This window comes from Melopsittacus undulatus, chromosome 5 (assembly GCF_012275295.1).
Source record: "Melopsittacus undulatus isolate bMelUnd1 chromosome 5, bMelUnd1.mat.Z, whole genome shotgun sequence".
Classification (NCBI taxonomy): Eukaryota; Metazoa; Chordata; class Aves; order Psittaciformes; family Psittaculidae; genus Melopsittacus; species Melopsittacus undulatus.
Window position 1 is genome coordinate 81,225,061 of NC_047531.1, and position 25,832 is coordinate 81,250,892.

General features: G+C 46.5%; 2 protein-coding genes across 5 annotated transcripts in view; both read left to right on the top strand.

Annotated features, from left to right (window-relative positions):
- The first annotated feature begins 9,491 nt into the window (after positions 1-9,491).
- The window catches only part of LOC101869100 (lactosylceramide 4-alpha-galactosyltransferase-like), a 33,552-nt gene continuing 17,211 nt past the window's right edge, over positions 9,492-25,832 (top strand). For 3 of the 4 annotated variants that reach the window (XR_004549609.1, XR_004080454.2, XM_031048155.2), the window contains exon 1: positions 21,855-21,874. The gene's annotated coding sequence lies outside the window, so the exon portion shown is untranslated. Of the gene's footprint in view, positions 9,530-21,854; positions 21,875-25,832 lie in introns of those variants that run through there. The other variant, XM_031048156.2, reaches the window with a different exon arrangement.
- Positions 9,493-21,654, top strand: A4GALT (alpha 1,4-galactosyltransferase (P1PK blood group)). Its single transcript, XM_013128803.3, has 2 exons — positions 9,493-9,529; positions 19,419-21,654. The coding sequence occupies exon 2, from the start codon at positions 19,449-19,451 to the stop codon at positions 20,538-20,540; it is 1,092 nt and encodes a 363-aa protein (XP_012984257.3). The 5' UTR covers positions 9,493-9,529; positions 19,419-19,448; the 3' UTR covers positions 20,541-21,654.

Below are 25,832 nucleotides of genomic sequence, written 5' to 3' on the forward strand. Positions count from 1 at the left end.
TAAAGTGAGTATTTAATTGTTCAGTGATAAATTTAGGAAGTCTGTAATGAGACGTGGACTGAACTTTATAGATTGTACTTTCCTGAAGGCAAAGGCAGGATTTTATTAAGTGGGCTACATTCAAATGGTTAATAATACACCAAACTGCTCAGCTGAGGCCAAGGGGTTTACGTCTGGTGAGAAACTCCTTTGAAATTACCTTGTTTTGTGCCCAGAAGATACATGCTTCTGAGCTGTACAGGGTGTTGTGGTTGCACTGATGGGCATCCCAGCTGACGCAGAGAGAGGTGAAATGCAGCAGATCTGGGTAAAGGGCTGAGGGGGACCTTGGTCATAGTAGGGCACATCTGCTGAAGGGGCCTATAAGAAAGATGGGGAGAGACTTTTTAGTAGAGCCTGTTGCAATAGGACAAGGGGTGATGGTTTTAAACTAAAAGAGGGGAGATTCAGGCTGGATGTGAGGAAGAAATTCTTTACAGTGAGGGTGGTGAAACACTGTCACAGGTTATCCAGAGACGTGGTGAATGCACCATCCCTGAAGACATTCAAGGTCAAGCTGGATGTGGTTCTGGGCAACCTGATCTAGTTGAAGATGTCCCTGCTCATTGCAGGCAGTTGGACCAGATGAGCTTTGAAGGTCGCTTCCAACCCAAACCATTCCATGATTCTACTTGAAGTGGTCCCATCTGCTCTTCAAAACTGATGAGCTCTGGAGATTAAAACCTTCAGCTCCTCAGCTTGCTGTATCAAAGCAGGGTTTTGGAGGACGGGTGAAGACCAAGTGAAGTCGCTGGGTTTCTGTTATCAGCACACACATCACTGAAGGTAAGGAAACATGGTGGTGGTGGTGGTGTGCAAGAGCCACTGGTAGCCACCACTGTGACAGGTGGTGGGGCTGCACATGAGCCAGTGATGTATTTCAGCCCATTTTGGATGCAGGTGGGAGTGAGAGGCTGGGCCACCCACAGATGCACTGGGGGAGATGATATCTTCCTTGTCTTTTGGGGCATGGCTTGCCCACAACAAGGGTGCCTCAATGTGCACGGTCTTGCACCCTGCACTCTGCACCGCAGCTGGGCACATGTCTGTCTGGTCCTGCACAAGTGGTGGGGGGTGATGGTACCCCATGGGTATGGATGGGCCACCAGCCATTGGCAACCCCTTGTTGGGCAAAGCTGCACACAGAGACAGCAGCAAACGCATTCCACACACTTGCAACCTTTCCTTATTTGTTTCGATCATGACAACATGATTTATTTTATCTATAAATATCCCGCTGGCACAGGGAATAACGTGCTGGATGACATTTCCCAGATGATCTCATGTTCATGGGTGAGGTGATCCCCTGGCATCATTAGAAAAGGGAAAAGAATGTGATCTGCAAACCCCGCACACCATTTCACGAGCAACTTAAAAACCATTTCAGGTCCATCCCTGCTCTCAGGACAGAGCAGGAAGAGTCTGTTCCCCACATTTTGACACAACTCACAATCCCCTGGCTGAGACCCAAGACTCAAATCCCATATGTTAACAAAAACTCTGCTAGGCAGACAGCAGTGGGTGGCTTCCCCCTCCACTTGCCCTTTCCTTAAAGGTGTGGGGGGATTTGAGGGTTAAGAAACTGAAAACATGACTGCTGCTGTTCCTTATTATGGGGTTTGGGTTTAATTTCTTACAGAGCTATTCAAGGCAGGCATTTACAAACAACCACTGAGGTTCAAAACGCTCTGTGTATTTTCAAGGCCTTTGGAAGGAGCATCCTGACCAGGCAGCACCAGCGGACCATGCTGTCATTAGCTGCCATTAAATTGTTCAGATGAAGTGATCTGCCTCCTGCAGCTGAACAAGCAGGATCACCCAAGGGTGCCATGAAGCTCCTGGCTGGCTTCTCCAGAAGCTCAGCATCATCCCTGCAGGCTGGGCTGGCTGCAGGGCTAGAGTGAGAGCCAGAGCTGGAAAATGGTGTGCCATGGGAAGGGCTGAGCAGAATCATCCACACAAGGAACCATGCAGGTGCGGTGTGTATGGGGCATGGCATTGGGCATACAGGGGTGCTGCTGAGGTGCACTGCAGGGGTCAGTGGGGTATGTCTGCCTGCCCGGAAAGAGCTTGGAGCAACCAGATGAGGTCAGTGGACAGGCTCCTGTGGGCAGATGTTACCCACTGAGAAGGGACAGACAGTTGGAAAGTTGAGGAGACCCAGGATCTTGAGCAGAGGGGATAAGCAGAATTAGCAAGGTGCATCATACAGGTGTGCAGTGGCTTTGTGCTGACTGCAGGAACCCAGGGCACTAAGTGCAGCACAGCAGCCTGGCAGAGTAACCAAACATTTTGTGTGAATCCAAACATGTGTTTTTTTACTGTAATGATCTATTGATTAGGAAGTTGCTAGGTAGGATCCAAAGATGCCTGTGCACCTGGAATGATGCAGGTATCCTCAGAGCCCCAGGAGGGGTCATGGCTCTTACTTTTACATATTTGTGGAGCATGTAAGAGCACAGAAAGGCAGCTCTGGCCTCAGTGACCATGAGTAACTGCACTGGCTCCTGTACCTGACCTGCTGGCAGCCACCTCAGGGACAGCTGACATGCACATTGGGAAGCCCCTTTTGAGCTATCCTGGCTCACAGTTTGGCATGTTCAGAAACTCCCCTGGGTCAGCTCATGTTTGCTTTAATAGATTGCTCCTTTGGGAGCTGCTTCCTATGGTCTGCACGTCCCTGTTCAGCACAGGGGCCAGGAGCAGGTGACATGAATGCAAGGGCTGGGTCTGCAGGAGAGCACTCAGACCATGTGCACTGGCAGTTGGCAACCCCTCGCTTTGCTGCTGGTCTTTGTGCCATTACTTATCCTGGCTCTCTCACTGTTACCTGTGTGCATCAGCATTAGGGGTTTTGGAGGGCTCCTCAGCCATAGGGAGGTTGGCAGGGCCATTTAAACCTGCAGGAACAGGGATGTTTTTGGGTGACCATTCCCCAGGCAGGAGCCTGGCCCCAGCGTTGGTCCTGGAGTTGAACAGAGCAGAAGGGGCATAAAACACACAGAGAGGCTTTGCCTGGTACCTGTGACAGTTCTGTGAAGAGGAGCCCTGAAAGTCCTTAGGGTGCAGGGAGGGCACAAGAAGGATGCAGCAGTAGAGACTGACCTGCAGCTACCTGCCATCAGCACCAGGCGTATTGCCATGGAATGAGCTCCACTTTGGAAAGAGCTGAAGGTGCCTTTTTTAGGGCCTTTACTCATGAAGTGAAAGGGCTGGGAAGAGGCAAGCACAGAGACCATGCTCTCAGCAGATGTTGGCTCCAGGGGGATCTCTAGAGCTGTGCCTCATGGTGACACTGGCATTTTCTGCCTTAGATGTTCTTGAGGAAAACCTGGGGAGGGTACAAGCTTCTACACCCCCTCCTTGAGTCCTTCCAGCCTCACCTCCTCGTGACACACACAAGCACGGCCTCTCCAGCTGACCATCCCCGTACTGCTGACACCACTGAGCTCAGCTCTGCTGGGTTTAGCTTTGCTTTATTTTAGGTTCATTTGATTTTAGTTAACCTGCTGCACATTGGAGGGTGTTTTCATTCCCAAGCCAGGGAAAGCAAAAATGTGCACTGCTTATCAAGGCTCCCCTGCCTGATGCGGCTCCCCAAGCAAGCTGTCTGCAGTGGGTGAGCACTGAGCACGAGCAGCTTTGGGGAAAGTGTGGGCTCCTCCTGTCTGCACCAATCTCCTGGTGTGGGGGACATCCAACATGCAAGGGTCTCCTAAGCTGACCCCAAGGCTGCACCTGCTCCAGGCTCTTAATCCTGGGAAACGTTTTCCCAAGGCAGGGAGAGCCTGTCTTCCCAGGCCTGTGAGTCCTGCAGTCATGGAGGTGTGATTAACTCCTAGTCTGCCTCTCTTTCTCTCTCTGTTGTTGTATCAAGGGCTTAAGGCAGACCTGCCTGGTGTTCTGAGTGAATATACAAGTTACGCGTGGGTCAGGAGGGGGAATAGTGCAGTCCTGACATGTTTACTGACTCCATGACTACTGCAGAAAGCCACTCTGTTTTTTATGCCCGCTCCTCCTTCCTTATCAACCCAGCGGTAGCTAGGACGGATGATAAGAGGAAATGGCAAACATTGCACATGCGCTACCAGTTCTACTTTTCAAATTAAAACCAAACAAAACTGAGCCTGACACAATGCCCAGGAAGGACACTGGGGTTGTTGAAAGACCATTAAATTTGAAGGAGAGGATGAGTTGCAGAAAACCTTTATGTAATCAGCACCAGCTACCCACAACCTGCTGTAGATCTGGAAACCCTCAAGAAACACCAGCAGATCTGTGTACGAACAAAAGGACTTTATCAAACTAGTTAAACACTTAGGCCTGATAAGTGCAGTGTGTTGGTATTGGTTGTCGCAGGGGGAGTGAAAAATCCTCTGTGACTGTGGTTTCCCTTGGCATTTCGGTGGTGCTGTTAACCCTGCTGTCACACCCCATCCTGGAGCTGCATAGACTTCACTGGGAGCCAGTAATACCTGATTTGTGTAGATGTAGTGGGCTTTTTGGCTTACACAGCATGTGTAGCACATGGCTAGGTCAGTGCTTAAGCACCTGCTAATCCTTTGGACTCTGGCTCTGGCCTCATGCTTAGGAGTCTGGAGCTCTGCTCAGCCGGACCAACAGGGACCAAGGTGGGACCAAGGAGAGATACTGGCAACTGGAAAACCAGATAAATCAGGCCAGACAAAGGTCAAACCCTTTTCAACACACAAAGAAGTGGAAAGTGTGTTCTATTACACAATATCTCTGTGAGCTGGCTGATGAGCATGAATGTATCCACACCTATTCTTGTACTTGAGGGGTTTTTTTTTGCCTGTTTCACAAGTTAGTTTCGGTGGCTCAGAAATCTCAGACACTCACATGCTGCTTTTAAAGTTTCACACCAAAATGGTACATCTACTTCATTTCAATGGTACATCTACTTGAATGGAAATGCCCACTCAGACTAGACCATCCTCACTCTGGAAGGTGCATTAGGACCTTGAGAGAGCAGCCGCAGATCAAGTAACAAGCCAGACAGATACTTTGAAAATGGGCCTTCTGGATCCAGCTATGTTTCTAGTCCTAAATGTATTTTACTTCCAAACAGCCTCAGAGTAAAGACTGTTTCCCATTTAAAGTGTAATATTTAACTCAACAAATATCCTTAAAGACCTCTTTGAACAAGCAGTAACAGAGGACTTTATTGATAACCTTTATTTGTGTAGGAACACAATGGTCAGTTATTTTTAGGACTGTCCTCGCTGTCTTAATTACAAGTACACCCCAAAGTAGGTTAAGGTGTGAAAAACAGTATTTCATTGCATGCTTCACTGGAGCTGGGAAATGCTGCAATTGCTTTCCTTATGTTAGGAAAACTCCATGTTATACTCATGGATGGTAGTATTAGTATTATAATTAGTATTAGTATTATAATTGATTAACAAATATATGTAAGCACAGGGACAGGGTACAGTCAGACACAGTCTGTTTGTAACTTAATCCCAGTGCCCAAATCAGAATCACTTGATTTCTGGGAACTGGCAACTCTTACCAACCACTGCTTTACAGATTACGGCCCTTATTATTAGCTACAAAATTTGTCCTAGAAACCATTGCTATAATTGGTGAATCAGTTTGGGATTTTCCAAATAGCCTTCTGGCAGGAAGGGGTAAATTTTAGTGAATATCAAGATTAAAAGAAAATATGGTGTGGGGAAATAAAGGTGGACAAAAACATTCCAAACTGGGCACTTTCTTAGCAAATGTTTTTCTTCCAACTTAAAGCAATTATTGCTTTTGAATCATTATTTGAATTTCAAGTTCTTTAAATACAATAGAAATGAAAATGAATCGGTACAATCAGCACAACAGTTTTAAATATATTCCAACCCAGCTTGGTGGTGATTATTAATTCAGTATTCCTTTACTTTGGCCTTGGGCCAGGGAAAGCTTTTGCAATCTCAGGCTCCTATAGAGAGGGAAAAACACCCTTGATTTCCACGTACTCCAATGTTTTCAGACCTTCCTGCAGCTCCCCTGCTGCCAGCTGCAGATACATGGGGGTCACCCTTACTGATTCCTGCCCCAAGTGAGCTTGTCTGCTAGAAAGCTGAATTAGAGACACTCTTGGCCTGTTCTTGTGCCAAGTAGATGGCTCCTGGTCTTTAGTGCAGCTGAAAGCTCTCACACCCATGGTAACATATCTCCCTTTGGGTTTGAATTATGTAGCAGCCATCCTGCCTTCTGCCTGAAAGTACCACACTGTTCCAATTCCCCTTTTATCATACCTTCATTTTTAATCCACTTGCTGGATATGGCACCTATCAATATGCTTGACTCATTGGCCAGATTTATCAGAGTGCATCCCTTGTTGGTGCATACTGATCAATACATATGGCAGTGTCCTAACAACACCAAGCTAATGCTTCTGAAATGATTTATCCATATCTGCCAACTTTATTTAAAAGAAAAGATCTCTTGGTAGAGGTTCAGAAGCTTCATTTCAAGGGGTGTCTGCTAGCAAAACCATTTAGGGGTATTTTATTCTTCTTTCCTCTCACAGAAATTGGATAAAGAAAACCTGGCATCAGGAGCATGCTCCAGTTTTGATGGCATGGTGACTGATCAGGAATACCATCCCTTTGGCACTGCAGCACAAAAATGGCACATGGTTTAAGGGTCTCAGTCTGCAATCTGGCTCTTCTCAGTAGACTGGATAAGGGCTGGTGGGTGCATCATAAGAGGGTTTGACCTGCTTTTCTGAAGTGAGGGTTTGCTTAAGATCAATGCCAGGAGAGACAGCAGGAGTGAAGCCAGCAGCTGAGGTTGAAAAGCAGGAGGAAGGAGCAGCGTTGCACCAGATGTCCCAGTGCCTGTGGGAGGCGGCCCTCAGGCAGGTTAAAATAGCCCCAAGGGCGGGACTGTGCTCTTGGTTATGCCTGTCAAGGAAAACGTACATATAACAACAGTAAAGCATGTGTAATACCTGGGAAACCAATACTACAAGGGCTTAATGATGCTGCTGGCCTCCTGCCTTCTTCCTGCACTGCATGCAGGCAGCCCAAAGCCTCTGGCATGTGCTTCTTCTGCATGAATGGACAAATGTCCTTCCTCCTCCACTTTTTCCTTGAACCTTGCCCAAGTTGTAGGACATTATAATCTAATCACTAAATGCCCCATGCCGCACCCTTCTCCCTACCCACTTTTGGTGAGGCACTAACTGATTCCCCAGGCTGAAACCAGTGCTGTGATTACACCACTTTCATAGGAATAGTTTCCGTGTGAGCCGTTTCCAGCACTGACACATTAGTGGCTGTCACACAGGCCTTTCCAGCAGCTGGTCTCAGCATTGGTTAGTTCCTTGCTGGCTTATTTTGAAACAGGGCTGGGGATGAAGCCACCTGTAATGTCACAGCAACCAGCCCCAGCGCTCTCCTTTCCCATTTCAAACCAAAGCCACCTCTTTGGCTGACAGAGCAGGTAAGAAACTGCTCATCAAATCAAAACCAGGCTAAAAGTACTTGAAATCTCTTTACACAAGTGATTTTTCAGCTGTGAAATTAGCTCACAGGTGATGCTGCTCTGCTCTTCTAGGTGCTTTGGAGGAGGATTTGCATGGCGCTATGCTCTTTATGGTGCATGGGGGTAGGTAATTTGCCTTCTGCATCCTGTCTTGGCTCCCTGAGACCGAGTGTACTCCAGATCTGCTTTACAAGCAGGGCAGGCTAGCACCCTTGGGTTACTCACCAGGTCACTGCCCCCTTCAAGCACAGGGCAGCTGTGCCAGTTGCACATTAGTGCTCTAAGGCAAATCCACACCAATCCAGTGGCCATTCAGGATAAAGTGCCCCAGAGGCATGTGTGTGATTCAAGTTCTGCTGCTCAGGTACATCTCCATGTCCACAGACCAAGACTCTACCATCCCTGCTGTAGCATCCCCATGGCAGCTAAATCCTGGCTCAGGCAATCTTCTGGAGACATCTCCTGGCTTCAGATCCTCCTTCCCCACTTTGTTACCATCCCACAGGTTATCTGCATACACCAGAGCTGTGCTCGCCCTGCACTCACCCTGCCAGCTCCCAGGACGTGGCTGTTTGCCCCTGAATGCGCCCAGCTCAGCTTCACAAACCCCATCATGTCTTCCCTGTGCCCAGCATCTGCTTTCACCCAGGGATCAGGTGAGGAACAGCATCCCTCGACTCAGTCTCAGGCTGCTGAGGGTGCTGCCCCTGCAGCTGGGAAACACTGGGTAGGAAAGACCATGGGGAGGCTATCTAGTCCAAACACTGTCTCCACAGAAGGTGAGTATTGACACCTTCAGTAGCAACTCTGTCTTGTTAATCCAAATTCTACTCAGTGGGGCAGACAAGAATATCTTGACATTTATTTAATCTTCAAATTTGATTGAGACCTATTCTTAGAAATATTTTCATATTCTTGGGGAAATGGGTAGTTTCAGACTACTTAATTGCAGGGAAAACACGTTTTTCATTTAAAACAATGCAAACATTTCAAGGAAATGTTTGTCATAGGTACACTGTCTTCTAACGCATAAGTAACATACTCTATCATGAGAATTGTAAAGAAAACAGGGCTGGAAGGCATCTGGAAAGAGCTTGTGTCCAACCCCTGCTCCAGGAAGGATTAACCTGCCTCCCAGAATCTCTGGTGATTTCCCCATGCAATTTACTCCACCCTGTAGTCAAAGTCTAAACAAAAGCCCCAATTTCTCATCTTTATTCACTCTCATTATGAACTTGTTAAGCAATCATTTGCCAGGAATAATTTAGGTAAAACTTCCTCCTGCCTGAGGGTAAGTATGAAACTTGCTTTACAACATGAAAGCAGCTGATCTGCAAGTTGCTTTTTATTTGGGTTTTAACTGAAATCTTGATTTCTAATCCTAGCTTCCTAATCCTCTCCCTAACGATGGGGGAAGCTCACAGCCTCCCCTGCTGCTGCTCCTCCTTTCCGAGGTTTACGAGCCCTTCAAGCCGTGAGGTCTCTAACCAGGATCGATTTAATCACCCACACGCATCGTGACTTGAGCTCCGCTTGATATATCGCAGTGTGACAAGAGGTAAAGCTGGGATGGAGAGCGTGGATCGGATTGACAGCTCCCGACCGGCCGTGGGTAGGGGAGAAATTCCCGGAGGTGGGGAGGAGAGAGCGAGATAAAAAAGAACCAAAAAGCCCTACGGCAGTTTGAAGCGGTACATGGTGAATTAACCCCAAACCACCTCCACCAGGGCAGCCGTGGCCGTGCCCGGGGAGGGGCCGTTTCTCTTTACCGTCGTGATGGGCGATGCCGCTCTCTCCGGGGCACGGGCCCGGCGCCTCCGGTGAGTAACGGGCTCTGTTTCCCGACAGGACTGCCCTGGAGGGAGGTGGCCTGGGCTCGGCCGGAGGCGGGACCGGCGAGGGGGGGACGGGCTGGAGCCGTTGCTGATGCTCCGTGCTGCGGGAGGGAGCCGACGTGCTCGGCGGCCGAGGAGCGGCGGCCCCGGAGGTGAGCAGGGATAGGGGACAGGGGACAACCGGCGGGGCAACGGGAAGGGCGGCGCAGCCCCGCGACCAAGTAGCGGGTCTCGGATTGCCCGTGAGCGGAGGCTGCTGCCTTCTTCCTCCCTCGCCGCATAGGAAGAAGTGTGTTTTTCCACGGGGAACTTTTCCATGTACAGACCACGGCGGTGGTGGGCAGCAGCCCTTCCGTGCGGGTTGGAGCCGACCTGCCCGTGGTCTTGTCCCTAAACAGCTCTGCTCGCCTCCTCGGGAGCAGCGCCCGGGAGGACTGCCAGGCTGGAGAAGGATGGACGGACTAACAGCCTTGCTGTCCTCAGCCGGGACCCTCTGCAGGCAGTAGTGGTAATGAGGTTCCAGTGGTAATGAGGCATTTCGGGTGAGGCTTGTAAAGGGGAGCTTCTCTCGTATCCCTGTGCAGCTCCGTGAAGGTTTCTGCTGTGCAGGCAGCGCTGTTGGGGGGTGCTGGCGAAGGTGTATCAGCGCTGGGGAAAGGGAGCTGCATGTATAGTGCCAGCCCCTGAAAGTGCTCCATCCCACCTGAGAATGGGAGCATCCCACTTGAGAAGGGCTCAGTCAAACGCTGATGCTGTGAGTCCGGGTGGGATGGCAGTAGCACAATAGACGGAGAAAAGAGTTGGATGGAATGGAGAAATGTGGAATTCCTCTCCGACAGCAGTGACAGGCTGGCTTGGGTGAGAGGGTGGAAAAACAGCACAAGTGGTGGCAGAGAAGGATTCAGTTGGCCGGCATGTTCCCAGGCAGACATGCCCTGAAAAACATCCGAGTCTGAGCAGCGGTAAGGTCTGAGGAAGAAGGATCAAGACTTGCAATAGAACAGTAGAAACTCTTCCTGTGGCAAGAAGGGGAAGAAAGCCTCAACAGAAGAGGTGTAAGAAAATATGTAACTCTTAGAGTAGTAAGACTACAGTAGTAAGTCTCACAGTAGTAAAACTACTAAAACTACAGCTGTGGAAAGAAGGTGAACTGAGAAACTTTGGCTAAGAATGAACTATCTCAGTGAAAATAACATGTTGTTTCCTAACATGAGAGAAGTTTCTCAGAATAGAGTGGGTATTGCTTAACCCTGAAAAAACTCTCTCTAGCTTCTACTGAGCTCCGATAGTTTTGCACTATTTCTTATTCATGGGGTTTGTTGCATGAAAGACAGAGATCTTACAAAACTCTAATTCCTCTTTTTTGGTTCTTGTAGCAATTCAGCAGCACCTCAAGTCTCTGTAAGAGGGAGCACTGACTAGTGAGTCATATGTGAAAGCCATCCTCTTGTTTGTGTGCACTTGACAACACAGAAATGGCAGTCATCCTTGAGGGCCTGAGAGTGTAATGGTGGGTGAAGAGCAGTCTGCCTGCCATTAGTTTTAGTGTGTAGTTCTGGTAGCCATGCCCCAAGTTCTCCTTCTCACAGGATTTCTACTGGCTCTCAAGGCACTTTCTGTCTCCATCTGACAGTGGCTCTAATTCAGTTTTATCGTCTCAGAGGTATCCGGGGGCCAACTTCAGTAGCTGTGGACTGTGAAAGCCTCAGTGTGCAATTTGGTGTTACCACACAACTAAGTTTCAGTGATATGAGAAGGACCCAGACCCCTGGCTGCCTGTTCTTGCATCTCTCTCCCTGTGCCAGTATTTGTGCCCATCTCACCCTGCAGTGGAGCAAAACCAGTTCTGGGAGATAAAGGAGTAAGAAAACCAAATTCTGCATCAGAATGGACTTTTTGGTGCTTTAGCTTTCAGGACCAGTCACAGCAGGGTCAGAGGAGTATCAAAGAAAAGCCTGAGGAGGAAGCCAAGTATTAGTTACCCAGTCAGTTACCCACTGCCCTGGTTTTGTCACTTCATCATCAGATGCTTTGGCAAGAGGTGCTTATGAGTAATTCTACTTCCGTCTTACTTTTGCTGCAGTTGTTTGGTCATTAGTATAGAGAGAAGCGACTGTGTGCCAGTCATAGTTACCATATAAAACCATGCCTGTTCCATATATAGAGGGGAGACCAGAGAAGAATTGTATAGGGCTGGATCAACCTTGTTACCAGCACTGTTGTGGCTCCATTATGTGATGGCAGGAGAGGTTGGGGACACCCCTGTTGTCTGTTCTGGCAGGCCCTCAGTAAATCGGCCTGTCTGTACTGTCGTTCAGCTCCCTCAGAGCTGCAATTTCCATGCTGTTAAAAGGTTGGACTCTGTCATCTGGCTTTGAGATCCCTTTCTCTGCTCTCATCTGGGGTTTGTTTTATTTCACAGGCACTCCTGACCAAACAAACCCTCCAACTCCTTACTTTGATGGGCTATTCAGATTCCAGAACAGATTCACAAAGTTTATTTTGTGTAGTTCTTTCAAGGGCAAACAGGTGATTTGTTACCAACTCCCTTCTTTGCTTGCAGCTCACTTCTTCACTTGTCTCCTCTGGCTTTTACCATTACCTTAAACTGGGGCTGGGAACTCTGTTTAAATGAGGTCAGGTGGAACTTCAGGTTATGGCATTGTGAACCAACTGCTCCCCTGTGAGCAAAGGATTAAGTATAAACATGTTAGTATTTAGATTTTTTTCTATTAAAAATTAAAGTGTTCACATAGTGTTCACATTCTTTATTTTTGTATAAATGCACAAAATCTCCCATCTGTGCAAGATACATAGGTTAATATCTCCCAGTCTTTAATATGTTCAGCCTTGCAGTGGCTCTATCAGATAGGAAAGCACTTCTTCCATATTCAGGGGAGGAAGGTTGTGTTAGAGACAGAAAAACAACCCCTGAGGTCGTTGAAGAAATTGAGACATTGATTTCCTTACGGTTTCAAGTAGGAGGTGAGATTTTATGTTTGGGTTTTAAGGGACCTGTTCCTTGGCCTGTAAGAAAGCTGTTCCAGATCATTAAAATAAATAGAAATCCCCTGAATCCATGTGTAGTCTACTGTTGGACCCTCTTTCCTCTCCAGTGTGTCTCTGGATTTAAAAAATGGAAAGTGCAGTACAGATTAGAAGAAGGAAAAAGTCACTATATATCAGTGTGTTAGGCTTGAAGTGTTTAATCATTAGTATGATCTGATACACTGCATTACTTCACTTGGATGCAAGTGGGCATCCAGCAGCATTAACAACTAACTCCCCTGTAAAAGAGGACAGCATCTTCAGCATGTTTGTAAGATCTGCTATGAAGCCCTTGCATAAGCTTGTAGGCAGCAGTAATACTGGTGATTAACGGGATTTGCACACTTGCTGACCAGGTGTAGTTCTGACTTCCATATTCCCACAGTCTCCTCATATATGCACATCATTTCAAAAAGCTGCTCCTTTTCTAGCCATGTGCCAGTGTTATTGAGTGGTGAGGGTTAAAATATTGTTTAGACTTAAATTTCATACACCAGTCCTATTATACAATGAATGTGCATGGCTTTCTACAAATACAGTAATAGGAAACTACTATTTGAAAGCTGCTGGTGGCAAAGGGCTGTATCAGTTTGCTAGCTGTTCTACTGCCAGCATCTGTCGCTTTTGTTTGTTTCTGTTTTCCAGCCAAATCCTGCCTTCTATTTATTTTAAGTATTGATGAGGGGGTTATGTGGTCTGTATCTTGAAAGCTAAAACCTGCTCCTTTCAGTTAAGGAAGACCTAAACACTAAGCTCTACAAAACAAGCATTGGGAAACTTCTTTTGAAAGGGTGCTGAATAAGACTGTCCTGTACTATTTTGGGTAAAAAGAAACAGATCAGTCTGACTATGCTGGGTTCCTGATGTTGCCAGGCTTTCCATACCTAGGACTGTCCATAAATGCTCCTCCTTTCCTTTGTGCCATGCAGTGACCCTGGCATCTTTCCTCGCTCCGCTGCACTCATTGCATTGCCCTGTGGTCTCACTGGGATGTGATGTACCCTTTGGAAAGGCTACCATGTTTCCTTGTTAGGCTATGATCATGTGAATAAGGCAGTGGAACAGGTTGCCCAAGGAAGTTTGCAATGCTCCATCCCTGGCAGTGTTCAAGACCAGGTTGGATGGAGTCTTGGGTGACATGGTTTAGTGTGAGGTGTCCTTGCCCATGGGATTGAAACTAGATGATCTAAAGTTCCTTTCCAACCCTAATTATTCTATGATTCTATGAATGGTTTCATACAGACTGACCTGCATCTGCTTCCGTATAATCTGTATCATGGGAGGAGAACCAAAAAGCATGGCACCAAGCATGGTGTCCTTTGTCCACCACTCTGCTGTAGGCAGTCTTATTCCAAGCATTTCTAAAAACCGCTCTTGACCATAACTCTCCACAGCACATAGTAACAATTCAGAACATCACTTCCTACTTACTTTTCTTGGCAAACATGGAAACGTGAAAGAGCAAAGGGTTAAAAGTGGAGGGACAGTGCAGAGCAGTGCTGTGTATGGTCTTTCCACTGAGAAATGATGCACACTTTGCTTTGAGAATTTGTGTAATGTGTGGCTCTTTTTTTCCCTGCTTTGTTCCTGGTGAAAGCTTTGCAAGCTTCTGTTTTCCACTGTGCTTGAAAGGAAGGAGATGTGTACCTGTAGCTGCCCTCAAACACGGTAACTGGCAGCTGGGATTTGTGTAAACTTTCCAGCAACCATTTTTGGATTTTCTGGTTATACTTAAGGGTGCCTTGACACCAAATGTATTTGATGGGAATAACCCACTGGTTATTCTAAATTCCCTTAGCTCTAGATTCAAACTTAATATATTTAATTCAGGGCACCAAATGTTATTTAAAACTACCCTGACAATTCTCCTTCAGCATTAGTTTGAGGCTTTAAAGATCACATGTATTTTCTTGTGACTTTTGTTTCCAGCGGCTTTTAGAGGAAAAGCTACAGCTGCACCCCCCCCAGAAAAACCTTGTCATGGCTTTCTGAGATAAACAAAAGCAAGGGCTAAAATGTGTCAGCAGACAAGAATGCAATTATGGCTTTGACCTTCTTCATGAAGCAACAGTACAAAGACTCTGAATCTTTTCTAATGCTAATCTGGGAAAACTTGATATTAGGGAGTATATTTAACAAAGCATTTAAGACCAGCACTTAACCTGGCCTATGTAGAAATGCTCTAAACATCTGCTATACCACCTTCAGTGAACTGCAGCCCCATCCGCTGTACGGAAGCTCTTGAATGGCATGCTCTGTGCCTTGCTGAGCCAACAGCATATTGCTTCAGCCATGGTTAACTAACCATTTGGGCTGAAGAAGGAGGTGGTATATGTCAGCATACAAAGGTCACTTTCTGGGATGGATGTTGTGGTTTATGCTGGGGTGTGACACACTGTCCTGCACAGAAAGTACTATACTAAAGGTACTTGAAAATAACAAGTTTATTCCATGGGGTGTGCACCACAGTAAATGAACTCAACAGATCTGGTCCCTGCCCCTTGGGACAGTGCAGTCTGGTTTCCATGAGGGAGAACCTGGCTCTTGACTCTCATTGCTGTCATACCTGTTTGTTGCTAAATCATCTTTGTGTTGTCCCAGCAAAGTCTTGAAGTGCCTCTTTCTGACAGGGCCAGGAAACTCCTTGCTCAGAGCTCAGTCATGTTTGTTTCACATTTGAGAGAAAAATCATCTCTAAAGTAAAAACATGAGTGAATTTTAACCAAACGCAGCTGTATGTTTGCATTGGTGTGGCAGTCATTTCTGTGGCTGTGGTCATTCCCCTTGCTTTATTGTCTCATCAATCAAAATCACTAGATGGGACTTCAGTGGTGTATTGCCATGAGCTGTCTTGTAGATTCAGGTAAGATGTGATAGGAAGATAACATAATAGGAGACGCGATAGAAGAAATGGAGCTTTTGCTCCAGCTCTAGAGGTGCTTTTGCTTCTCTGGAGGAGCCTACGGTTTCCCTGGTGGTTTTGCTGTTGCTGCTGAAAAAACAGCTGTTGTAACGTGTTGCACTTATTTACCACCTGAGATATCTCTTTCTTGTTCGGTTGCTGAGTATCTTTAAAAGAAATCAAACTGGGACATTATTTCCTCACTGTTCATAGGGGAGAAGTGCTGAGGGATCTCTAGTGCTCTCCTAAGTACTCAGCCTCGGTTTGTGCTTCAATTGAGCTGTTCTGTGTAAACTAAACCACCAGAAAAGCTTCATATTTCTTCTGTAGATGAAATTTTCTGCCTCTGATTCTTGGGGGAATCCCTGTTTCACTGGGAACTTTTCCTTAGGTTGGCTTAGCTGCAACACAAAGCCTTGCTTCCAAAGGATGTTCGGGTAGGTGGCAGTGCTGGGGCATCCTTGTCCTTACCTTCCTGTTTAACGGGTAGAACCCTTTCATGTGCAAAGCAGATGTTTAGTGCAAGCTGATGACAGGCTCAAGCAAGTTATAAGATGAGGTCTCTGGAAGGTGCAGCCATCAGTGCATTGTTTGCGAGCCCTTTGCACTGCAAGTAGGTAAATGGTGACATGACACAGTAACTTTTTCTTTATTTGTTTGAGCAATTTCTAAATCGTTATTCAGGGAACTTTTGGAAGCAGATGTTACCACACAGGGAAATAAATACATGAGTCATTCAGGAAGTCAGTAACCTTGCCCACTATAGTGTTTTATAACTGGTTTTGTTTGCACTATGCAGTGAAGGACTGCTCACCAGTTGGGAATCCAACATCCACATCCAGATTTCAGCCTCACATGAAAAAAACCCAACAACTTAGGGACTTCTCTGTATTTAAACATTGCAAGGTACTCTGTATTAGGCATAGCTGGCAGGGTGAGGGGAGCCAGATGTTGCAGGGGTAACCTGTGTGGATAGCTAGTTCCAGCTGGTTCCAGCCAACTCCAAACCAGACAAAACCAGCCCATTGAATATCAAAACTGCAACTGGTCAGAGCAGCACACAGTGCTTCTGTTCAAATGTATTGAAGAAAGCTGTTAGGGACAGGAGTCACAGAAAGGAGACATGGGAGGAGGCAAACGAGACACAGAAGGGCACACATGAGGACAAATGTGAGGATGAAAGAAAGGAGACATGAGAAGTCATAAAAAAGCACATGAAAAAGTGACATGGGGGAGGAGGTGCAAAAGGATGTGTGAGGACCCAAAAGGAGACACAACAAAGATGTGAGGAGACAGGAGGAGATGTGAGAGGAGATACAAGCAAACAGACAGAGGAGATAGGAGTCATGTCTGGAGTCATGACAGGAGACATATCTGGAGTAAAGGGTGGAAAAAGTGGAGAAGACATGCAGAAGGGGATGCTGTTGGGTTCATGGAGGGAGAGGCTCTCTTGGAAGGAAGCACTCTGTGCTGGAGGAGATACCCTTGAGGGACTGCAATCCATGCTGGGGCAGGGACACCCCTGAAGGACTGTGACCCATGGAGAACCTGTGCCAGGGCAGGCACACATGGAGGGGCTGCAGGTTGTGGATGACCAGTGCTGGAGCAGAGGAGCCATAAGAAGCAAGGAGCAGTGGGGGAAACATGAGATGCAAGGAGCAGCCAAAAGAAGCTGTCATGCACTGTCCCATAGCCTCCTGTGCCTCTTTCCTCACTGAAGGAATTTGGACAGACTGAGTGTAACGCACAGTGAAAACAAAGGGAAGTTGAAACTGGATAGAGGGAAGGGGAGATGTTGTGCTGAAGATAAGCATGTGGAGAGAGGAGGGAAGGCATTTCCCAAAGTGTTAATTTTTGGTGATGTGTCCCCATCCACTCCCCCACACAATGTCTGAATTGGTGATTAAAAGTTAATGATAATTTGTAATAAATTAAGTTAAATTCTCCAAGTCAAGAATGCTTTGCCTATTGCAGTCCATTAAATACGCTTGGATGTAATGTTTAGCAGTGGCATGGCCAAACAGTACAAACCCCATGTGGACATAATCTGTGTGAAGTTTCCCCTCTCCATGTGTGAGACTGGTGTTACCCTTGTATTGCTGTGTCAGTGCTTTCGCATTTTCCCAAGTAGAGCTTTCCAGAGGGCCAGCACCAGCCAGTTGCAGGCATTCACAGGTGGTGATCTTTGAACAAGTTGTGTGGGCAAAAGCCATAGAAGAGATGCGGTTTTATTTCCAAAGCATTATCTTCAGGCTGTAAAAGACTCATTGTGGGGTAGAGCTGGAGCAGATGTCTGTCGTTGATATGTTATTTCTGCAGGCTGAAGTTGTGTGGCCATCTCTTTTTCCCCCCATTTCCAAGCTTTTTGCAAGCCTAGCAGCAACTACACTGTGTACTCCAGGTGTAATGTGGTTAAAATAAATCTCACTCCCTTGGGTGTAATGGGGTTAAAATAAATCTCACTCCCTTGCTCTTCCTCCTTCAAACATGAGTGGAGCAGTAGAGAGAAAAGGGAGAGCAGAGATCGAGTGGAGGTGGCAGGGTCTTGCTATTTCTTGTAACTAAAAGGAAAGAACATGTGTGTTGCCCTCCTAGAGTCTCAAGGAAAGTAGAGGGTATGAAAAAGAATGGCAGCTCACTGTGATGTGGCTGTTCCCTGACACACAAGTGCCCGGTGCTACCAGCTGCGTGATGTGTCATTGTCTACCCTCCAACATAGTCTCTGAGAGACTGCAGGTATGTTGAAGACTCAGGATGACAAAGAAAAAACAGAGAGAAAAAAATGTCAGTGAAGATTTTTCTTTTTCTTTTTTTTTTCTTTTTATTTTATTTTTTTTTTCCAGCTGAAGAATGATTAATCTGAAATGGAAAATTCTGTCCTGTTATTAAGCTGACCCACAGCTATCTGTAGCAGGCATAATGGAGCTCTCTCCTATATTCTGCACGTTTTTGGTTTGTCTCACAAAACTTCTGGTTTCACTGTTGGATTGTATTGGTTTTATTTCTTTTAAATTCCATCAACTTTTACCAGAAGGGCAACAGAGATTACAGCAGAAAAGACACTAAAATGTTTTGCATCTTTCGGATCTTTTAATTTTGATTATTTTATTTCCTTTAAAGAATGTATTCCTTGTGAAACTTTACTGGTTTGGATTCATTAAGAGCCTGGCACCACTTTGACGATGGAGGCTTTGAGGGAGGCATGGGCACATTGATGACAGTGGCCTTCCATTACCCTGTGCCTTGACACACCTTATTTCAGACTGTTAAAGACTATTTCTGGGAAATAAACTCATCTCTATTCTTCTATCTGATGCAACATACCTCTTTATGGTTAAATCTAGGTGTGGACTTCAGAGATCTAACCTTGAGGCCTGGCCGGAACAGTCACACTAGGCCTGTAAAAGCAGAGATAACACTGTGTATCCCAACTTAGCTGCCTGACAGGAGGGTACAGCTATTTACCTGCATCTGGCCTGTGTAATCCACTCACATCTCTGTTTTCCCACTCTTGTTCCTCCCAGAATCATCCAGTTAAGATCTTGCCCAGCTTTGGTTCCTAAATATAGTAAGTCCTGTGTAATTCCAAACTGTTCTTCCCCTGCAGCCCATATGTCCCACCCCTAAGCTGTTACCCTCTTACTCCAAAGGGTGATGCAGAGAGCTGCTTCTGGGGATGGGTTTCATGCCTGGACAGCTCTGGGACAGGCCTAGACACTGCTGGTTCCTCTAGGGTCCTTAATGTGGGATGCTGCCTGCCATTGTTCTCCTCTAGGCTTGGTAGGCCTTTGAGGGGGTGATGGCCCCTGTGACAGACCTGGCAGGGTTTATCTGGGCTCCACCTCCTGCCACTGTCCCTTTATGGATTTTGTGTGTGTGCAGATGAGCTTTGTCACATAACCTCGCGGCCTGAACACGAGCTGTTGTTGCTAACGGGGCCCTGTTGGCATGGTGGCAGCGCGAGAAAAGCATCCTGCTTCTTAAAGGTGATGTAAAGACGTAGTTGAAGCACACTTGCATGAAGGGTGTCTCAAGGCTCGCTATCTGTTGCCTTCCCCATCAATATATTTTTCTTCTTTCCTCCCCTCCAGATCACGACTGTCTTGGGAGAGCAGGCTCTGATGGGAGCAAGAATGCTCAGGATGCCCAGCTGCCTCCTAAAGGTGACCAGGGTGGTGCTGAGCCACAAGCTCAGGGCTCTGTTTATCCTTGCCTTTAAGTTCATGTCCTTTGCCTCCATCTTGTTGTATTGGAGAATGGCAGAGGACCCTAAGGGCAGAGGCCAGCTCTACAGCTTGCCTGTTGAAATCCACTGTGCTCAAACTGTGCCTTCTCCACACACCATTGCTGGTGAGCCCCCTCCTTCCCCAGGAAATGTGTATTTTGTGGAGACATCAGAGCGAACTGACCCAAGTTACCTGTTCATGTGCTCTGTGGAGTCAGCAGCGAGGAAGCACCCGGGGACAAGGGTCGTGGTGCTCATGAAGGGCTTGGCAAACAGGAACGCCTCGTTACCCAAACACTGGGGTTTCTCGTTGCTGAGCTGCTTCCCCAATGTGGAAATCCGGCCCCTGGACTTGACAGAGCTTTTCTCTGGAACACCTCTGGCAAAGTGGTACTTGCAGGCTCAGCAGCGCTGGGAGCCTTATTTCTTACCCGTCCTGTCTGATGCCTGCAGAATTGCCATCATGTGGAAATTTGGTGGCATCTACCTGGACACAGACTTCATTGTGCTTAAGAACTTGAAGAACCTCACCAATGCGCTTGGTATCCAGTCCAAGTATGTACTGAATGGGGCCTTTCTGTCCTTTAAGCCCAAACACAAGTTCATGGAGCTTTGCATGCAGGACTTTGTGGAGAACTACAACAGCTGGATCTGGGGACACCAGGGCCCACAGCTCCTAACACGTGTGTTTAAGAAGTGGTGCTCCATCAGGAGCCTTCGGAGCACTACAAGCTGCAAAGGAGTGAGTGCTCTGCCCCGTGAGGCTTTTTATCCCATTCGGTGGCAGGACTGGAAGAAATACTTTGAAGTGGTCAGCTCCTCAGAGCTTCACCACCTCTTTAATAACACCTATGCAGTGCATGTATGGAACAAGAAGAGCCAAGGGACAAGATTAGAGATCACATCCCAGGCTTTGCTGGCTCAGCTGCATTCTCACTTCTGCCCTGCCACATATGATATCATGAAGAAGGACTCTGTATGGCAGTGATTCAAGGTCAGCTAAGAGTGTTGCCTGGGAGCTCACAACTCTCCAGCTGTTCCATCAGAAATGAACTTTCTTTTGAAGTGAGGAGGTGAGAGTTGAGGGTAAAAGCCATTTGTGGGGTGTAGGTAGAGCCTGAAGCTTCAGCCAGTGTCTGTGCAGCTCTTTGTCTTGACTATAACTGCCTACCAGTAACATTTGTTTCTCTGAAGGGCCTTTCTCCTGCTTTGGTCAGGCAAAGAAATCTCAGGAGAAGAGCAAATACCGGTCCACTTGTGGCAGCCTTTCAGAGAAATAAGGCCCCTTTCTGTGGCTGTAAACCTGCAGGAGGCCTTTGTAGAAATGCCTATCTCATTGACTGATTCTTAGGAGTTCTAAAGCACAGTCCTCAAAGCAATGAAAGTGCGGAAGAGCAAAGAACAGGAACTGAGGAGCAAGTTAAGGATGTGCTAGAGAAGGTGCCTGAGAAAAACATAGAAGAAAACACACAAGGAAGAGCTAAGGCAGCTTCTTTTTCTTTCCTTTCCTTTCTCTTCTGAAGTCTTTGGTGGAGGAGACTCTCTCATGGCTGGTTTGAGCAGGCAGCAGGATGCTGCAATCTCTGTTTGAGGTCCTAAGTGTAAAGATGTGAAAATCTGGTGCAAATCAGAACATGAGGATCTCAGTCCAGCTCATTGTTCAGAAGGAGCTTCTGCAAAGCAATGACTGATTTTATAGTAGTGGCAAATTAAGACCCTGTGATGCACAGGAGAGCTCACCTAAATCCCACCTTAAATTGTACCTGACACAGGAAAAGCTGAACTGCCTTTTACACTGAGTTTGTCTTTGTGACCAAATGTCTGTTACTGCATCTAAGAAGCACCAGACCTTTCAGCACTTGGATGGATCCTAAAAGAGATGCATTATGTTTCCAAATATTTCCAAGGTTACAGAGAAGACAGATAGGGAACCTGTACTGTCTGAATTTGTCTATGAGTCATTTATGGTGGACATCTTCAAGTAGCCTGGAGTGCTCCTGCAATTCACTGTCCAGGAGTACAAGTCTCTTCTAGGAGGTCTTGAGAAAGACAGTGGGAAGTTTTACTCTTCTCCCTGAGCATCTTCCTGAACTGTAGCTGAGAAAATCAACATATCTTTCACAAGGAGCTGTGTGCCTTTGAGGATTCCTACCACAGAGGCAAGCTTGAACAAACATCTGCCCCTTTATGGCCAAAAGGATTTACCGATGCTCTTACTATTCTTGTTAGAAAATAATGGGGAAAGAGCAGTGAGAAACAAGAATATGACCGAGACTGTCAGCATCATTACATCTGGTCCCCACCACACTCTAAATGGGATTGGTAAGGCACATGAGCTTGGCGCTATGATAGGCTTAATGCAGATGGGCAAAGCCTCTTGTACTGCAAAATATTTTCTGCCTCCAGTGTGTCTCCTATTCTTATGTCTTGGAACAGCAGTGGGGTGGTCCAATGGCCCCTTGGATGAACACAAGTCAGTCAGATCATCGGTGTCAGCTGGCCTCAAAGTGACAGCTCTTTCACATGGTGTTTCCTGCAAGCCCTCTGAGTGTGACTCAGATGATTTCTAGGGCTGAGGCCTCTTCTGTTTCCCAGGTTAATCAAAAGCAATATGAGGTTTGCTCAACTCAGCTAAAGCAATGGTCAGAAACGTAAAAGACTGTGTGTGCATGCAACATTTCTGTTTTGTCTCAGGTTTGTCTCTTCTTTGATGAGAAAGAGACTTTCTTATAAAAACGAGAAAGACAAATTGCCCATAATTTTTACAAAACAGCTCCCTGCCCCTCAGAGAACATGGCCATGGATGCTTAAGGAGGATGTGCATTGCTTGTCAAATGCTGAGCTGTCTGGTGTTGATCAGAGGCTACGGCTGCTTTGACTGAATGCCTGCCTGTGAGCCTGGCAGGGTGTGAGGTCTGTGCATGTATAGCTACTCTGGAGTGAGAGAGGTGCTGTAAACACCCCTCCAGTGGCTGGCATCACGTGTGTGTGTGTGTAGTGCTGCCCTTCCATTCTGCCCAGTTTTATGGTATATGCTGGAGGAATGCAGGATTTTGAATGTCTGCAGCTCTCCCAACACTGAATATCTTTAAGAACAAAGACTCTGTGGGGAACCAGGAGATCTTATTGACTATATAAGCATTCTTCAACACACTAAGTGGTATAAGTGGATGTTGTTCTCACTCTCCACTCCCACTGTCATTGCTCTGTGGGTTTTTTTCACTGCTTTCTTTAGAAGCAGTTGCAAAGTTTACAGCCCTATTTAGTGTGTGGTCAGTAAGGTGTGTTTTCTCCTTCTGTAGTTCCTTCTGTTTTGGGCTCTTTGGGCTAAACAACAGCAACCTTAGTGAGCTATGAATCACTAGCACAGATGGTATAATAGTGGTTGGTAATCATGAAGGTGTAACATGGGACTATACTGAGGCAATACCTTGAACTGAATATAGGAGTATTTGGGGCTCCACTGCAATGAATATCTGGCTTGATGTAGCACTGCTTATTCTAGGAAAGTGCTTTTTTTGGGTAAGTGGAGTGGTTTGCTTTTGTCTGTATTTTTGTTTGTTTGTTTGTTTGTTTTCCCCTGTAGAGTCAATATTCTGAGGTTTGATAAGGAGAGAATCAAACCAAAGCAGCCTCTGGTCTTTTTCCATTTGTCCTGTGAAAGAAAAATAAATACAGCTTTTACTATATCTTTTGTCTACCAAGATGTTCCATTTTATTCTGTGAGACGTTGGTGGTGAAGTCTGAGCAATCTGTTAGTTATCATGCAGAAAAGCATTTTAAAGTTGTGTCCTGAAGTAACTCACTGAAACTAGGAGTGTGGAGTGAACATGAAACAAGCTGAGCATAAGCACATGTGGAAAGAAGGACCTGTGACCATGACTACATGGCATTTTTGGCACTTGAGTGGAGGGACCAGAGCACAGTGTGTGGAACTGATTCCTAATTCAACCAGGTACCACCCCATCATTCATAACCTGCAATCTATCTGAAGCAAAGCATTTTAGTGTTGCTCTGAAGTTCTGGTTGTTATGGAATAGGCAAGTCCCTGAGAAATTGTGTTGCCTTTTCCCCTGCATGACGGGCTACAGCCTTTCTTAGTAGTGACAGTGTCTGTGCTCTTGTAGATCTAAAGGTGGAAAGCTTGTGCTGCATTTGTTCATTTTCCCACTTGTCTTTTCTGAGCCTGGAGTCCAGGTGAGCATTCCAAGAGGCTGTGAAAGGACGGGTAGGGTCTGATGTGCAGAGTTTTATTGCTGTTCTTTGGCTCTTGTTTCCCTTGAGTCAAGAGCCAGGGAAACAGTTTTCCCTTGAGATGTAAGAGCTGCCTGTGTTTCCTTCATGGCTGATATACAGTGAAGGATGATGGGCAGTGGCAGGAAGGCATGAGTTCACTCTTCCTGTCTCCTTTGTCCTTGAGGTCACGAAGGTTGCTGATAGACATGTGTGCAGTACATCAAGGAGAGAAGGTGGGGTGGGGGTTGAAGATGCAGAATTGGATGTTGCAACAGAAGAGGAGTAAGGGAGGGTCAGTAGGGTAATCCTGGACCTGGTTTCCTGGGAAAGGACTGAAAGATTATTATTATTTCCCCTGTTCTGGCTGGGAGCTCTCCTATATCAGGAGCTCCTGTATCATGGGCATCTAGGATGTGCAGTAAGTTGTAATGCTCTGTAGGACTCTTACCCTACCACCCCATTATCCTCCTCCCTCTTTCTTCTTCCTTCTCCCAAAATGTGTAGTCCAGGGAGGTTCTGGTACAAAGTAGGTTAAGAGCCCTTCTTGTGGGAGAGTGCAGCTACCTGCCTTAATCTCATATGTTGGGAGCTGTGGTCTGCATAGGGCTGCTTTGTCCTTAGGAGGAATGAGGAGTTAAAACAAAGCTCTCCACATGCTCTGTTTGGGTATGCCATTTATGAACACCAGCACTCTGGTCTTCCACGTTCATCTCTCTCAAGTATCTGAGACCATTCCCTCTATGCAGGTAGCTTGTGGTCTCTGTTATCTTCTTTCAGCCATGCCTGGAACCCAAATGAATAGGCATAGTCCAGAAGAGAAAACTACAGGAGGAAGTCACTTCATCTGCACCATGCCATTACAGCTTAGTCTGAGATCTTGACCTTTAAATTTGTGTATACTGATGGAGCCAAATAGCAGCTTGCCATGGCTCTGCAGTATGCTGGTAGAGGCATGACAAGTAACAAATTTCTCTTCACAAACTGGAATCTATATATGGGAGGAAAGTCTGTCAAGTTAAATGTAAAAGCACTATAAGGCTGTAGAAAACACTGTTTGGAAAACAATTTTCAAAAGGTATTAAAGCTACCAATGTTATTGTTTGGTTTTTTACATCTTTTGTTATTTTTTTCCAAAGAGTAGGAAGCCTCCTAGAGAGGCAGAAGGTCAGTAGGAGGTGAGAGATTGGAAGGGAGTTTAGAGACAGGTTTGAAGCAAATCAAAAGGCATTTCTACAGGTAAGAGAAACGTGGAGATGGTTCTCTACATTGTAATTTCTCCTTATGGGGGATGCATGCCAGTCTCTTGCTCATGGCACATCAGGACTGAATGAACAGATTGATGATTAGATAGGTTAAGCTTAGACATTAGGAAGAAATTCTTCACTCTGAGGGTAGTGAGGCAGTAGCACAGGTGGCCCGGAGAAGCTGTGGCTGCCCCATCCCTGGCAGTGTTCAAGGCCAGGCTGGACGGGGCCTGGAGCAATGTGGTCTAGTGGAAGGTGTCCCTGCCCGTGGCAGGGGGCTGGAACCAGGTGGTCTTTCAGGTCCCTTCCAACCCAAACCATTCTATGATTCTATGATAGGAGCTGATGGGATGCATCCATGAGTGCTGCAGGAGCTGATTGCTGTCATTGTCTCACAATGACATATGCAATGTGATGCTTGTAAGGTCTTAGATATGGGGGGAAGTGGAAGGAAGCAACAGTCACTCCTATCTCACTTGTCTTCAAGATGTGCAAGGAAGAGAATTCAGAGAACTGCATGGCAGTCAGTGTCACCTTGAGCCCTGGGAAGGTTATCCTCCTGGAAGTCATCAACAAATATATTGAGAACAAGAAGGCGATTAGGAGTAGCCAGCATGGATTTATAAAAGGGAAATTGTGCCTGGCAAAACTGGTGGCTTTCTATGATGAAATGTCCAGCTCAGTGGATGGGGGAATTGTTTCTTGTGACTTTAGGAAAATTTTGACAGAGTCTCTACAAGAGCCTCATAGACATTCTGATGAATTGTGGACTACATAAACACAATGAGGTGGATCAAAAC

What these genes read in the sequence shown, in the direction of transcription:
- A4GALT (XM_013128803.3), top strand. Translation starts at nt 19,449, where the DNA reads ATGGGAGCAAGAATGCTCAGGATGCCCAGCTGCCTCCTAAAGGTGACC.